Source organism: Morone saxatilis, unplaced genomic scaffold (genome assembly GCF_004916995.1).
Source record: "Morone saxatilis isolate NCDOM2014 unplaced genomic scaffold, NCSU_SB_2.0 Contig17, whole genome shotgun sequence".
NCBI lineage: Eukaryota > Metazoa > Chordata > Actinopteri > Moronidae > Morone > Morone saxatilis.
In genome coordinates, this window is record NW_023339729.1 from 15898972 (window position 1) to 15913879 (window position 14908).

At 41.0% G+C, this 14908-nt stretch overlaps 1 protein-coding gene across 1 annotated transcript; it reads left to right on the forward strand.

The window, feature by feature from the left end:
• The first annotated feature begins 397 nt into the window (after window positions 1–397).
• On the forward strand, window positions 398–11290 carry lcorl (ligand dependent nuclear receptor corepressor-like). The gene is made up of 7 exons (XM_035659492.1): window positions 398–556; window positions 1573–1638; window positions 3484–3572; window positions 4657–4783; window positions 5372–5596; window positions 5889–5970; window positions 7013–11290. Exons 1-7 carry the CDS (start codon window positions 463–465, stop codon window positions 8079–8081), a joined length of 1752 nt encoding a protein of 583 aa, XP_035515385.1. The 5' UTR covers window positions 398–462; the 3' UTR covers window positions 8082–11290.
• The last annotated feature ends 3618 nt before the right edge of the window (window positions 11291–14908 follow it).

The window sequence follows — 14908 nt, forward strand, 5'->3', positions numbered from 1 at the left end:
ATTCCCCCCCCTCACCTCCTACCCAACACTACACAGGAGCGTTGCCGCATGACACTTAGTGTGTTTATTATGTCTTTGTATTATATACAAAAGTTTCTTTTACATAGGCAACTACAGTGTGAAATACATATTATCTTACTGGTCTTTTATACAAAAGTTTTTTTCTCTCTTTTTTTATATTTGCATATATTTATATATATATATATATATATATATTCTGTACATACTGCCTCCCCCTTTATTCCTGCTGTGCTATGTGCCACTGCAACGTAATTTTATTTTGAAGCAAATCCAAATGACAAATAAAGTCTGTCTCAGTCATTTGAGTAATTGTATTATAGTTCTGAAGGTGACCTGTAGGGGGCGTTACGAATTGTTGCATTTAGTCTGCCGCAAACAGCAGAAAGAGAGGAAGACAGAAACGTTCAGGCAGAGGGACCAAGAGGGGGGCAATAAGGCGCAATGGCGACCGTGCAGTGCTGCAAATGCACGGCCGAAAGGAAAGGGTTTCGGCGGGAACTTGATTCTTGGCGACACAAATTGATACACTGCGTTGGTATGATCCATGTGCAGTTTCTTTTTATTTCGTAAAAAAAAAAAAAAAAAAAAAGAGCGAGATTTGGCCCGGTAGCAGAGGGAAACCGTAACTCAGGCAACGTTAGGATTGCTAACTAATGCTAGCTGTTAGCTGGCAGCCTGGCTCTATAGACGGCCAGCTGTAGTTGTAGTGTTGTTGTTGTTGTAGTTGTTGTAGTAGTAGTTGTTGTTGTTGTAGCTGTAGTGCTGTAGTTGTAGCTGTAGTGGTGGAGGTAAGCTGGCAGGCTAATAAACCAGCTGGCTGCTCCTCACATATCTCTCCTTTCTCTTTGTCCCTCGGAGCTAGCTCGCTGCTCGCCGGTGCTCAGCTCTTTCATGTATTTTTTTTTCTTCAATACGACTGACGCGATATCCAACATGTTGCGTTAAAGGCGAATCATATGATTTGTAGTTGACCGATAGCTACAACGACGGCTTGGTGTGTTTATTGACATGTATGTCGGCTGTGCTAGTGGGATGCTAACGAGCTATGCTAACATTAACACCGCGGTGTTGTTTTGGGGGGAGGGGGTTGTTTCTGCGCCGGGGCAGCTAATGTCAGTGCAACATGAGAAAAGCGTACATCCCGGTGGTCTCGGGTAACGGGTTTCCACGAAGCGATTTCTATTTTGAACCCTTTTTTTTCAAGCAGTTAGCCTCGGGGCTAGCTCACGCGATGTGTACCGGGTTTGGTCTTGTTTGTGACGTTTAGTCAGAGTGACATCAAAGGCAGAAAACACAAAACGAAAAACACAAAGATACATTAACGCGTGTGCTGTTCACGAGTCGTATGCTTTGTACTCGGTATTGCAGTGTTGTTGGGGAGGGGGTCAGTGAGTGCACTCGTCTGTCACAACCTGTGTTATTGCCGTCAAACTGGTCCTGTTAGACAAAACGAATAAAACTGGGAGAACATGCATCAATACAGCTGTCAAACAACATCTTGTTATCTTGTGCCAGAACTTAATGGTTGTGTCTGTTTGTTTTGTCTTTCAGGGTTTGAAAGCATTCTGGAGGGAATTTATGGCCCACTACTGCTGAGAGACCTCAATTTATTTGATGGTGGGTGTTTGTGTGCTAATAGTCTTGATGACTTTGTTTATTCATAGCTGTTTTTATATTGGTTTTTTTCTGTGTCCCTTAGACCAACATTTGTTCCCACAATGTACTTTTTTATGTCAGAAATGTTGTTATTAAATATAAAAGTAACTAGAAATCTATTTTTAGATTTACACATATTTTTGCATAACTAGTTTCCTGTGTTTCTGCTACGTGTATTTGTGTCTCTCACCTGCTCCTGTAATCAAACCTGCTCCACATCACCCACTTCCTGGAGAGAAAAAAAAGAAAAAAGTCAGACTCCAGTCTGTGCTGCTTGACACCCTGACGCCCAAAGTTTGGAAGAACTTTCAACAAAAAAACAAAACACATTTATACTATATAAAACATGCATTTGCATCATAAAATATTCCAGTAATCATTCATTTAAGAAGGCAGTGTGGTATCAAACTTGAGTCAACCTGAAGCAAGAAAAAAACAAAACACTAGCAGTACATGGCACACAGGCCCCTAATTTCTCCTCTACAATTTTATTTGTAAGGGTATGAGCCTATATAGCATTAATGAAAATGCTGGCTTTAGATGCATGTAACTATTACCATAACTAAGGTACACAACACGCAGAAGTTCCTCTTTCTCGCTTTCAGATGTTTTTCTGTGAAAAATTAATCAGTGAGTCCAAAATGTCAATGCCGGCAGTAAATTATTTGGTCATTTGGTCTGTAGGATGTGGTGTTATAGTGTTCTTTTTTTAGGAACTCAAAAATCATCCCCTTTATTCAGATACAAATAATGCAAGTTAATTGTAATGAATATTAGATTTGAAATGAATAAAATTGAATTTCAGCTAAATTGAATCCTGTCAAGTCACCTTTGAAATGTAGTTATTGACTCGTTGCAGATTTATGTTACATCTGTCAGTGAAGGATATACACCACTCTACTGGTGGTAGCTCTACTATTTCCATTAGCTTAGAGTTCTTGCACTAACAACCAAACAGCACAGCTTGCTTTAGACTATCTGCAGCCTCAGTGCAGTCAGCAGTGCCATCTGGAGTCTGAGTGAGGCTAGACAGGCACATAGTCAGATGATGTATGATAGAGACCCGGCAGCCATGATAAATCTGGTGAAAATACAGTTTGAGTTTTTGTGTTTGTGTGTGGATATTCCACTTAGTGGCAAATCAGTTGAGAGATAATTTATAGATGAAATATCTAGAGCCAGGCGGTAGGCCAGCATTGGTCTTTGGCAAACAAACTGGTGTCAGTGTATATGTTATCTGATTTGCACCAATGTGAAAACTTTTTTTCTCCAGTATATAATGCAAAAATGCAAAGAAATGCAAAAAAAAAAAAAAGCATGTGGCAATATATTGATGTTACGGTTTTTCCAGTAGAGTGTGATGCGATTTACAATACTGTGGCAAGCAGGACAGAGTAAGAGAGAAAAAGCAGCTCTTAGCAATGTCAACTAGAATTGGTTGACAAAATATGTATATATAATTTAGTATATATAAGTTAAATATATAAACAATATGTAACTTAACAATGTTCTTTAATAATGTATTTTGTTTAAGAAAGGAGCCTCCTGAGTACTTTTGCATTGTCATATTGATGAAAAATCCACATAGGAAAGGTCTGTTTTCATTCAATCTCAAAAATGAACTATACATATTATAGATCATCATTTAAAGTGTTCTCTTTGCATAAAATTGGTGTGATGACGCATTTTGGAAACCACTTCTGCCTCTTGTCAAATTCTGTATCGTGACCACAGTAGGAGGCTGTTTGATCCTTAATCTATCATAATTTATTAACGCCTGGGTATGTGATATATTGTGTCTTTCAGACTGTGAACCTGAAGAGGTGGATGACTGGTCCCCAGAAGCAAGCTGCTCTCAATGTTCATTCTGCAACCTTCCCTTGGACAAACTCAGTGTAAGATAATCCGCAAATAGTGTTTATTTTGTGCCAATTTAGGTTATGCTCAGCTATTGACAGTTGATACTTTTAAGGGCACTGACTGAATTACGTCGGTGCTGCCAAGTACCGATGTTAAATCAAACGGTGCCAAATTGCGGTACGTGGGAGTGCGTCTGGGTGAAAGAGAGTAAGGTAGAGTAGAGCGAGAAAGAGAGGGAGCACCAGCAATTTTTTCAAGTCACGGTGAGTCAGGACATGCAGGCTTTGTTATGCAAAATGTAAACCTTTGGAGACACCTTGTTTAACACAAAATATATCTACAAACTGAAGAGTTCCCCTGCAGCAGTAACAGCTAACGATAACACACCTGCAGCCAACGCTGAAGTTAACCTTCCATGTGCAACAAAACTTTAAGTCATCGACAACTTCATTAGGTAATTAATTATCTAGTTGGATAAGTTGCTGGAGACAGCGGGTTGACAGACAGACTTGACTCACTTTCTCCCCTCCTCCCTCCTTGCACTGTGTGCAGGCAGGAGTGTTTGAGTTACTTTGGTAATGGGAAGTGAAGGGAGATTGTCACTAGGTAATCGATCACACTGTGAGTGAGAGATGCTATGCGGTGCAAAACACAGTGTTGGAGAGAAGTGTAAAAATTATTTTGGTTCGTTATGAATCTATGGTGGGGGAAATAAGACTATGGCTTGCCGCCAGACACGGTAATTAATGAAAACACTGAGAGGTTATTATTACATTATGCGTCTGTGAAAAATCATGAATATAATTGGGAAGACACCCTGGTTAGGTTTGCTCTCCTGATTTATGCTCTAATGTCTGTAAGTTGCCAAGTGTGCTGATCAACTTGACAGGATTATTATGTAGCGTTATGTGAGTGATTTTAGTATGCCCAAAACTGTAGTATGAATTCAATCACATTTTTGTGCTTACAGAGAGAGCATAAAGTACCGGAAAAAGGTACCATTGCATAACGTAGGTTACCAGGTATCGGTAACAGTACCCAACCCTAGTTGTTAAAAGTTAAGATATACGATATACTATGTGCATGATCTGAAAAAAAACTTATCTTTTTTCCTTGTAGGATCAAGTACCCGCAGCCACGTCGCCCCTCTCCTCCCCCTCTGATTACTCTCCCTGTCAAGCTCCAATCATCTCTGAGAGCAGCCAATCAGCACACAGGTTCCTCCAGGCTGTGTTTCACAAGAAAGGTTAGTCAGGTGTCTTTTACAACTCTTGGAAAACAGCATAAACGTGCTATCTTATGGTACACTAAAGCTCCTGTTGTAGGCGCACAGCTATCAGCTTTTGCCCTGTAGTGACGCAGTTGCTATCTATCAGCTAGAAGAATTATGTAACGATGCTCTAAATTGGTGTAGTGGAAAAACAGGACTGGTCTGTCCTGAAAGGCTCCAGATTGCTTAACTTCCAACTCAGACTTGTGGTTAAAGTTAGAGCTAGGAGGGGGCAATATGGATAGTGTGACATCATCATCATTATGATTATTATCATAATAATAATTATTATAATCATTTTTGTAAAACAAATCTTTTAGTAGAAATTATTGCCCACCCCTACCTTGATGTAAGCAAAAAGCAGAAAAGGAGTTAGAAAGATGGATATTCCCAACTATTAATACTTAAAAACTTTCTTGTAATTTGGGATGTTCTGGAGAAACTTGTTACTTTTGCTGTTGTGTCGGAACTGGGAGAAATTTGTTAAAATGGATTTATTGTAAAATATAAAATGTATATAAAATATTTTTTAACTTATTCCTGTGTCTGTGGCTTCTTCATTAGATGTTCCCCTTGGCTGTGATTCCAACATCCCTCTGGTTGCTCAGGAGCTGATGAAGAAGATGATACATCAGTTTGCCTTGGAGTACGCATCCAAGTGCCTACTCCACACCAGTACAAATGGTGTTACAACAAGGACCTCATCACCTCTGTCAGAAACATCAGATGCCCCTCTGGACCTCACAGTGAGCCGAACCCAGGAGGAGAAAGAGAGTGAAAGTGAACCAGGTAGGGAAAGTAAGGCAGGCTTATTGTAAATTCAAAGCCAATAAATAAATGTTTCCAGCTTTCCAGACTCTCAGGCCACATTCAGACTCAGGTGTCTGTGTAGCTGCAGGGTCGTGCAGCGGTGTTGCGTTTCTTCAAAAGTTGATTCTGTTTCAGTGTGTCCACCGCAAACGTTTTTCCCCCCACCGTCGCAGCCTAAAGGCACTACGCTCATTCAAAATGACGCCCGCTGGAAGTATCAAAGTACTGTAACTCAAACCCTAACCAGTTTGAATAATTCTTCTTGTAACAGATGGCGTGCTCGACCTCTCCAACAGGAACTCTGCCTGCTCAGCAACTTCATCAAAATCCTCATCTAATCACAGAGCCTCAGGGTAAGAGTTATTTTATTTATTAATTTATTTTTATGACTGCTGAGGAATTACTGGGGGGAGGGGGGGGGGTTGCCGCTGCAGCAGCAAGGACTCAGCCTTGGTACGTGGGGCACCAGTTATACCAGGTGCGCTTCTCGGGCACCCCAGGGTAAGAATTTTTAATTATTGGATTTCCTCTGTCCATACATTTGTGTTATTCAGCCTGCACAAGGAAGCCCTATCATTATTATTGGTTAAAACTGGGGGTTCTTTTTAAAATACAATAATAAATTGAAATACTTTTTTTGCATGTGAAATCTCAATTTCTGAGTTCAGCTCTATTGTCTACTGCATTTCCCTTTAGGTGTATAGCACGACTAAGATTGGGAGATTAGCATTAATACTGTGTTGTGTTACTGTAATTTCTACCAGCACTGCTTGATTTAAGTTAACTAACTAACACCTCTCTGGCCAGAATAATATGGATACTCCTTTGTTTAGCAGTGCTTTGGGTCAGTTCATTGTTAATTGAAAGCTTGCGTTTGGTGTTCTGTGGGGTTGACTCTTTTATCTCTTGAGCGGTAACGTCACAGCAATGACACCGTATTATAACATTTGCCAACAGCTCAGGATTGTACAATGAGGAGAACATTGCAGTATCTCACAACGATTTTACCTTCTTTTTACTGATCCACTTATGATGAGTTTGATTATTCAACTTTCAAGCATGTAGGACTCTCACTGAAGGATATCACGTGTGAGCGCCAAAGTAACCCCAGCCATTCACAGACTGTCCCACCTGGACGTGAAGAGGCTTTGCCACACACACAAAGAATGTGTGTGTGCATGAGAGACACGCAGCAGTGTGTGTGTGTGTGTGGGTGTGTGTGTGAGGGCACAGAAACAGACTGAGAACAGACAGACATGAAAGATAAGAGTCGCAGTGATGTTACCAACACAAGGCATAAAGGAGTGGACCCCTCGCTCTGCACCCCCACTGTCCCCTATGCCAAAATCAAACCACCTCCATCCTGACCCTGCTGTTTGGTCCTCCCATCCCTAGGAGGCATCGCAGGCAGAAGGAGGAGTACATTGAGAGGAGCTTGGAGCTGTCTGAGGGTTTGCTGTCCAAGGCCTTGAAGGATATACGTTCAGGGAGGCTGCAAGAGCAGCGGGCTGCGTTGCTTTATGGAATACCTCTTCACACCCTGAGGCAAGGTCTGGACGGCTGGGCTGAGGGAAGGCTGGGGATGCTTCATCAACTCGCACCAGGAGGCAGAGATTTCAGGGATGAAGTGACATCCTACAATGTGATGTCATCAATGTTTGGTGGTGAAGCCCGCCTTGTTCTGCAGAAGGTGGCAGCGTGGGCAGAGCGGGCAGAAATTGGAGGAGTAGCAGAGGAGAATGGAGATTTGAGTTTCCCTTCATCCTCTCTTACCTTTTATCAGCCGAGTGGTCTACAGAAGACCCTCCCCCACTCTTTTCCCCAGCTCAGGGATGTGCTCAAGCCACCACCAAGCCCCACCCCCAGTCTGGAGCCACCTACGCCCCTGCGTATTCCTCAAGTCCGTTCGGTGTCTGACCATAACAGGTCAGTCCCAGCTGAGAATTGCAGCGTGGCTGAAAATCAACTTAAACGAACCTCATCAACAGAAGGTACTGCCAGTTCATCAACAGCTACTGCTAGACCTTCATCTCTCTTCAAACTTAGACCTCCTTTCTTACCACATGGCTGTCCAGGCATTGCCAACCAGTCACCTCATCGCCTGGGACCACGCGGGTCCTCGCTGGATGATTCAGAAGAGGGGGCAGGAGGCCGGGATAAAGACAAGCAGCCGAGAAAGAAACGTGGAAGATACCGCCAGTATGACCACGACCTGCTGGAAGAGGCCATCACCATGGTGATGGGAGGTCGCATGAGCGTGTCAAAGGCCCAGGGTGTTTATGGTGTGCCGCACAGCACACTGGAATACAAAGTCAAAGAGCGTACTGGTACACTGAAGAACCCGCCCAAGAAGAAATCTGCCAACTTTTGTTCATCCAATTCCAACTCGTCTGGATCTGGTACCACGACCGGTTCCACTAACTCAGGGACTCTTGCCTCAGCTGCTGACGCAAAGAGGTTCTAGACCACGAAACGCCTCCAGAACTCCTCAACACTTGAACTCATCACCTCTTACAAGATAATTGTTTTCTGGAGACACTTGTTAAAACACAACACATGCCTTTACAAATTATATGGATATTGATATTCAGGTCTTTTAACTATGTGTCTGTAATGTGATAGTCATACTTTTAGCATTTCTCTAGCTTAGTCCTGGTCCAGTCTCTGGGCTTTGATTAAAGCAGTTACGAGGTTCAGCATTTTTTAAAGAGGCAGTGGTGCTCATTGCAGCTTTAGTCCACAGGGGCTGCTAAACTCAACAAACTCCTCGTAGCTTCAGTTTTTATCACTAAAGCTAAAAGATCTTTAAGGATATGGCTTGCATTATATTATCTGTTTATTAAGAACAACAAATCAACCTGTGGGAAAGACCAAAACTAAATTTAAATTTTCAGTGGCCACAAGTTTCTTTAATAGTTTTTTGGTGGCAAAGTGTCAGATGTGTCTGCACAAAATGCATTAAATAACATATATATATATATATATATATATATATATCATTTCTGCATGACAATGAAGTTCTACAGTACAGAGATATAAGCTTAATCAGTCTATGGTTAAAAAGACTACTTATAAGGAAAAGTCTGTTGTTGGTTTTGGTCTTGTTAGGAAATTTGTTGGTAATCAGATAAAAATAAACACCAGCATTATCCTTAAAGAGCTTCATGAAGTTCTCAACTTTGTTTTCATAATTCTATGATTTTGTTTTTCCTCAAGGAGAAAAACTGACATTGATTGTTATCCACCAGATTGCCCAGGATCAAGTATGAGAAACACAGTTGTGGGCTGGAGCTAAGAAATCAAGTGTGACTCTCATGTTTGCTAGCTGTTAGGTTATTAGGTTATTCAGGTTTGATTCAATTCTTAAAGCTCCTTGTTAATGGAGCGTTGATGATTGTCATTTGCAGCTTTCTATCTCTCTCTGGGTATTTTACCTAGGCTACTGAAGTGACTTAGAGCCATTATGACAGATTAAAAACTCTGCTATTGGTAGACACCTCTACAAACAGGGAGATTGTACAGTACAAAGTGCTGTGGTGGCTACATCTTCATTATGAGTTTTTGTTAAAGAGATTAGCTTAACAAAGCCATTTCCTGTCCACATAGTTTTCCTCTCTATTTGTGCAAGCTAGTCTGAATTGTATTGAGTGTAGTTGGAATGCAACTGTGCAGCATGTTTTAAAATGTGCACTGATAAGCTTGGGAAATATGGTATTGTGTATGTGTACTGTTTGTGAAAGATGTTCTTTTTATTATCACAGATATTTACTGATTCTGCTACTGTAGCTGTATTACTGTAAACCTCATACATGACTGCTGCTTAAAATTTTACGCTACTGTACCCGTTTCCCAGGCACAAAGAAGCCTAGCTACAACAAAGAAGCTCATTTCAACTAGAATTTAGTGTACCGATAGGGTTAAATGTTATTGATGGTTGATTGTGTAGGCGACTTGAGGTTACAGTAGCTTCTGGTGAAACATAGGCAGTGCGACAATGACTTGATTCAGTACGAGGCTTACAGGCTTTTTTTGTCTGTGTCTGGGGAAATGCTAAATGTTGCGTCTACACTCATGTCTGTCTCTGAGATGAGCTTATTTCCATTAACAGTGCTACTACCAAAGCAGCAGTTCAGGGTTACCCACACAAAGCTGCTTCGATTTGTTTTGCTGTGATGTCAGCCTGCCTGTCTCTCTCTTTCTCTCTCTTTCTCTCTCTCTCACTCACTAACCTCGTTGCCACATATACCTCTGAACTTTCTCTGCCTATAGCCCAGTGTCAGGTTTCACATCAAGGCTTCTGTGTTATGATACTGAATCTACTGGGGTATGAGCTCCTATTAGCTTAGGAATACTTATGAGCTGTTTGTCTCTTTAGGAACAACACCTAAGTGTAAATATATTGCCATCAACAACATTTTAACTTCTTCAAGTAGATTGTTATACAGACAGTCAGCCATTAAGTGGAGGAATTAAAAAAAAAATGGTTTTAACTCTGCCCTGCGGCATTTACAGGAGATCTGCCATGTATCTCAGCTTGCAACCAGGAAGCAGAGATTCCTGGTTCAAGTATTTGTCCTTGTTGGTTATCTTTGTATGTGTTATTTGTAATTTTAAGGCTAATTGTAAAGCTTTTTATTTGTAACTTTGGCAACTATACAACTTCTGATGTCTCCGCTCCTGAATGTCTCCACTCATAACAGTACACTGCCTGCCTATGTCTGGGGCTACAGCATAGTGCAGCATGATGTCTCTACTCTGGGAAGTATCTGCTATTTATATCAAAGGGCCAGTTTGTAAACAAGCCTAAACACCTCTTAACAAATAGAAAAAGTTGATTATTTAATTGTATAAGTTTGATTGCAGTATATTCTGGGAACACACCTGGGCTTGTTTTCAGATTGAGCCTAAGGCATTTTTTTGTTTTTGGGGTTTTTTTTGTTTTTGTTTTTTTGCTGGCAAATCTTTGAAAGGAGTTATCAGAAACCTGCTATTTATGCATAAATCAATTATTGCACTATGATTTATAAAAAGCATTTTTGTTGTAGAAACCTGTTTTGTGTTGTTGCTGCATACTTATTTATTGATTGTGCTAAAGAACTGTGATTTTACTAGTTTGATTGTTGTAGTTCTTGATTTGTGATGGGGCACTTTGATGCAATGTGAAATGTGTATTGCTACAACTGCATGAACGCTTTTAAATGTTAGCTTATATAATTTATTTAGTCCTGAAATGAAACCTCTGACTATTGTGGTTGTTTAGTGCTTATGTTAAGATGCGATTATTTGTGTTTTTTAAAAAAAGATTTGATTATAATAAACTCAACAGTAACACTACAGAATGTAACACTCTTATACTGTATCCAGCCCAGTTAAACAGGTCTGGGTGCAAACAATACTTATATTGTTAGAAATAATATCCACTATCAAACACTTTTAATATTATTTAAATCAATGACTTGCTTTTGTATTGAAATGAATCACTCACAGGACCTGATTTAACTGTTAGTTCATTTGAACATTAGAGGTTTTTTTTTGATCCGTTAGTTTGTTGGTGAAAGTGCTGTTGAAAAAAAACAAACATTTCGGTTTAAGCGTTTCTACAATCTTTCCTTCTGCTTTTAGCAGAATGTTATCGTTTGCCTTCAGCAACTTATCAATAAAACGGTTCTCTGATCAGTTGCCTTGTCATAATTTTACTAACATAATGGTTTCTTTTAGTGTCTTTCAGTTTGTAACAGTTTACCAGGACAATTGTTTTGTTTGTTAATGTTTTCAAAGAACTGCTTTTTTTATGCTGGCTTGAGATAAATAACAATCCTGGCTAGAATATGATTATCAACTTTCTCTTTCCACCCCAAAACTTTCTAATCATAGTTCAGAGCACACTCGCTAAAAAATGGATGTATGTACTGCTCAAGGCAATCACAATGTGTGGATATTTTGTCAGACGTCAATTTCATTAAGAGTGTGTACTATCATTTCATACAGAGGATACCTTCATATCTTTAACTATTTTTATGTGGTTAATTTTTAGCTAGTGTATATTATATATAAGTGTTATTCTAATGATGTTAGTAAATGCAGACAATGCAGTTAGCACATGCTGCAGGCTACAAACAACTTTTACAATACAGCAATAATAAAAACTGGGAAAACAATTGATAGAAGAGTAACATTGTTCACTATAAAGTGAGAAATTTGAAGTGGTGAATTGCTGTCAGCTACAATGTCTTTGGTACTGCTGCTGAAGTCAGAAAATGTTTCTCATTAAACAGGCCCCATGGTTACAGAATATTCAGATATGGATGGAGTTTAAATCATACCAGACCATGATGAAATTAACACAATATAAAGTTTATAATAGTAGTACTTAAAACACAATCAGTCTGTGTGAGTACTCATTTGTTGTTTGTCACTTGAAAATCGGCTCAGCTATGAGTAAAATGGATCTCTTTTATTTTTCCTTCTAGCCCCCTGCTGCAGTCATTTACAGAAAAATTGGGAGATCTGGGACAACGAGGGACTAAGTGTCATCAGAGCTCTGCGTTGGACGCTGTTTTCAGCTCACTCTGCCCATCACACCGTTCCTTACTCTACCAGATCCTGAAGCTGGCACACCAAGAAAAATTGCTGTTGCTCTTTAATCACAGACCTGTTGGTCAAATTGAATCTCATTGCTGTCACTGTGGTGTAAACCCACAGGATAATGTTACCCCTAATGCAGTCCTATTTAGTGAATGTAAAGTCCATAACAGCTGCCCATACTACCCTTTAACTGATTGTGATCATCAAGGTCATAGCAGCACAATGTATAGTCCAGGAGACTGCAAGTCCAATTGTAGTATCCATCACTACCCTTTAACAGACTGTAAAAGTGAAGCTCCACAGGACTCCAGCTACTGCTCTTTGCAGAGGTCCAAGAGGGAAACCTGCCCTGTTCTCTTTCCCAAGAGGCTACACTTCATTTCCTGCCAAAGCCTGGCTGTAGGTCGAATCAAGAACACAGTGTGTTCATTTGCATCCTCTCCTTCGTCGTCTAAACCCCCTTCACTGTGCACTCCCTCTTCTAGTTTATGCCCTTCCTCATCGATCTGCTGTAACCAACACAACCCCCACTCGTGTCCCTGTTATTCTAACCATGGCTGTCTGACACAGGTCAGGAGCATAACAGAAAGAGGGGTTGGAGATAGCGATCCTCCTTGTCCTGTCCTGAAGAGAGAGCAGAGCCCCTCTCCTCCCCCTCTGTCCCCTATACCCTCAGACGTAAATAAGAAAAGTGATGAAAAGCCACCCTCCCTCCTTCACCATGGACAAGAGGAGGAAGCTGACCTAATGGTTAAAGATGGCCTTGTGAATGGAATCCACCAGGAAACAGATATGGAAAAGGAGCAAGAGTGTAGGACCCTGAGAAGTAGTCAGGCTGAGCAAAACTCAAGTGGAACTTCACTGCAAGATGTTGTGAATCGCTTCAGTGAGAAACTGGAGACAATCAGACCTATAGAGAAAGACCCACCTTCGGTTTCCACAGCTATTTATATCTCTGAAAAGGAGCAGCCACAGTCTCCCTTAACCAGTCAGAACTTGCAGTTTCACGCTGATTCTCAGCTGACTGAAATCATCACCACAGTGCTTCATACAGGCAGTGCTAGTGATTACAATCTCAGTGAGCTGTTCAATCGCCATGATAGCAAAGAGCCCAAGTCACCTAATACCCGCTCCCGTCTTCGCCGACGAGTCCTTGCTGCTATTGCAACACCCACTGATGATGCTTCAACCAGAAGGCACACTTTAAAAATTAAAAGAGACCTTGCCATGTTTGACCAGTCCTACAGTAAGAGAAAGGTGCCACTATCAAAGAGGGCACGATTGAAAGATGGAAATGCTACTGTAACTACATCAAACACTTCATCAGATTCAAACCTAGTTAAAGAGGAGTCAAAAAGAAAAATGGAGGCAGATGTGGAACCTGTAGAGAAGTATCAAATTAGGGAGGGACCACTGAACATTCTCACTGCAGAAGGTAACAGGAATGATTTAAAAGAAGAGATAGAGACAGTTACAGTTACAGAAGTTCAGATCATTAAAGCAGAGGAGAAAGAAAGGGAGATATCCAGTGAGGAAAAAGATCTTACTCTCTCAGGCACTCAAATACCCAACCCTGAGCTGCAGTGCAAGTATGAAAACGAAGGCACAAAGAGTGATGGTATACAAAGAGAGGTGATGACAGTGACTGCAACCTCAGCAAAACAGCATAGCAGGCCCTGTGAAGAAGATGGTATGGGTAGAGATGCTGGAAGTAATGCAGACCATGAAGTCCCATCAGGTCAACATTCTGACAGTAGACCAGGTAAAAGTAGAGATTACCATTTTCCTATTAGAGAGAAACAGAAATGTCAGTCACACCATTCCAATGAAGGAAGGAGATCCAGGAGAAATATTGTTCCTCCACAGCGGTTCTCCTCTTATGTCACAGAGCCTAGGAAGATGTTCTTTGCTGCTTGTTTCTCTGAAAGCATCTTTAATCAGAAAACACAAAAGGAAAAGGCATCAACATCCAGCACCCCAGATGCCTTATCTAAAGATCCAGGTGCCGTGGACACCCAGCTTGAATCAAGGTCTTTAGATAAGGCATCAACATGTAGCACCCTGGATGCTTTATCTAGACATCCTGATGCTGAGGACACCCAGCTTGAATCAATAAATGAAACTCCTCTGTTATCACCTGAGCACATATGCAAACCTACCTTTGAATCAATGCATAGAGAACAATGTGGATCAACTACTCAAGAGTCAAATCATGTCCTTCCACAAACTGTGGTTTCCAAAGAGAAGAGTCCTAAAAAACACAACAAGGATAATGGGACGGATGACGGTGACTGTGGTGCCAAACCTTTTGGAAGGCTACGATCATCTCCAAAAAGACTACAGGACTTAAAGACATCTTCAAGAACTCCCCAAAACACATCAAATATCGTCACAATTAAGTCTGCTAGCTGTGTTGAGAGCCCACCCAGCTCCCAAGCTCAGTACACTAGTCCAATTAAACTCATGTTTGTATCACCAGTAAAGGATTCGGAAGGAGTCAGATATAGTCTCAAATCAGCAGGTGCAGGTTCTAGTGGACAAGCAGAGGAACCTTTTGACCCATGTGAAGAGTCTTCATGGTCAGGGACACTTCAGAAACACAAAAGCCAGAGCCCTGAGTCTGTTACTTCACGAGTAAAATCTATTTCTTCACCACTAAAGTCCGCTACCTCACCTGCAAAATCAGCTTCTTCGCCAGCCAAGTCA

What these genes read in the sequence shown, in the direction of transcription:
- lcorl (XM_035659492.1), top strand. Translation starts at nt 463, where the DNA reads ATGGCGACCGTGCAGTGCTGCAAATGCACGGCCGAAAGGAAAGGGTTT. An exon ending in AGAGAGTGAAAGTGAACCAG is followed by an intron (nt 5,597 to 5,888) that starts GTAGGGAAAGTA and finishes TTCTTGTAACAG; the next exon opens with ATGGCGTGCTCGACCTCTCC. An exon ending in TCTAATCACAGAGCCTCAGG is followed by an intron (nt 5,971 to 7,012) that starts GTAAGAGTTATT and finishes TCCCATCCCTAG; the next exon opens with GAGGCATCGCAGGCAGAAGG.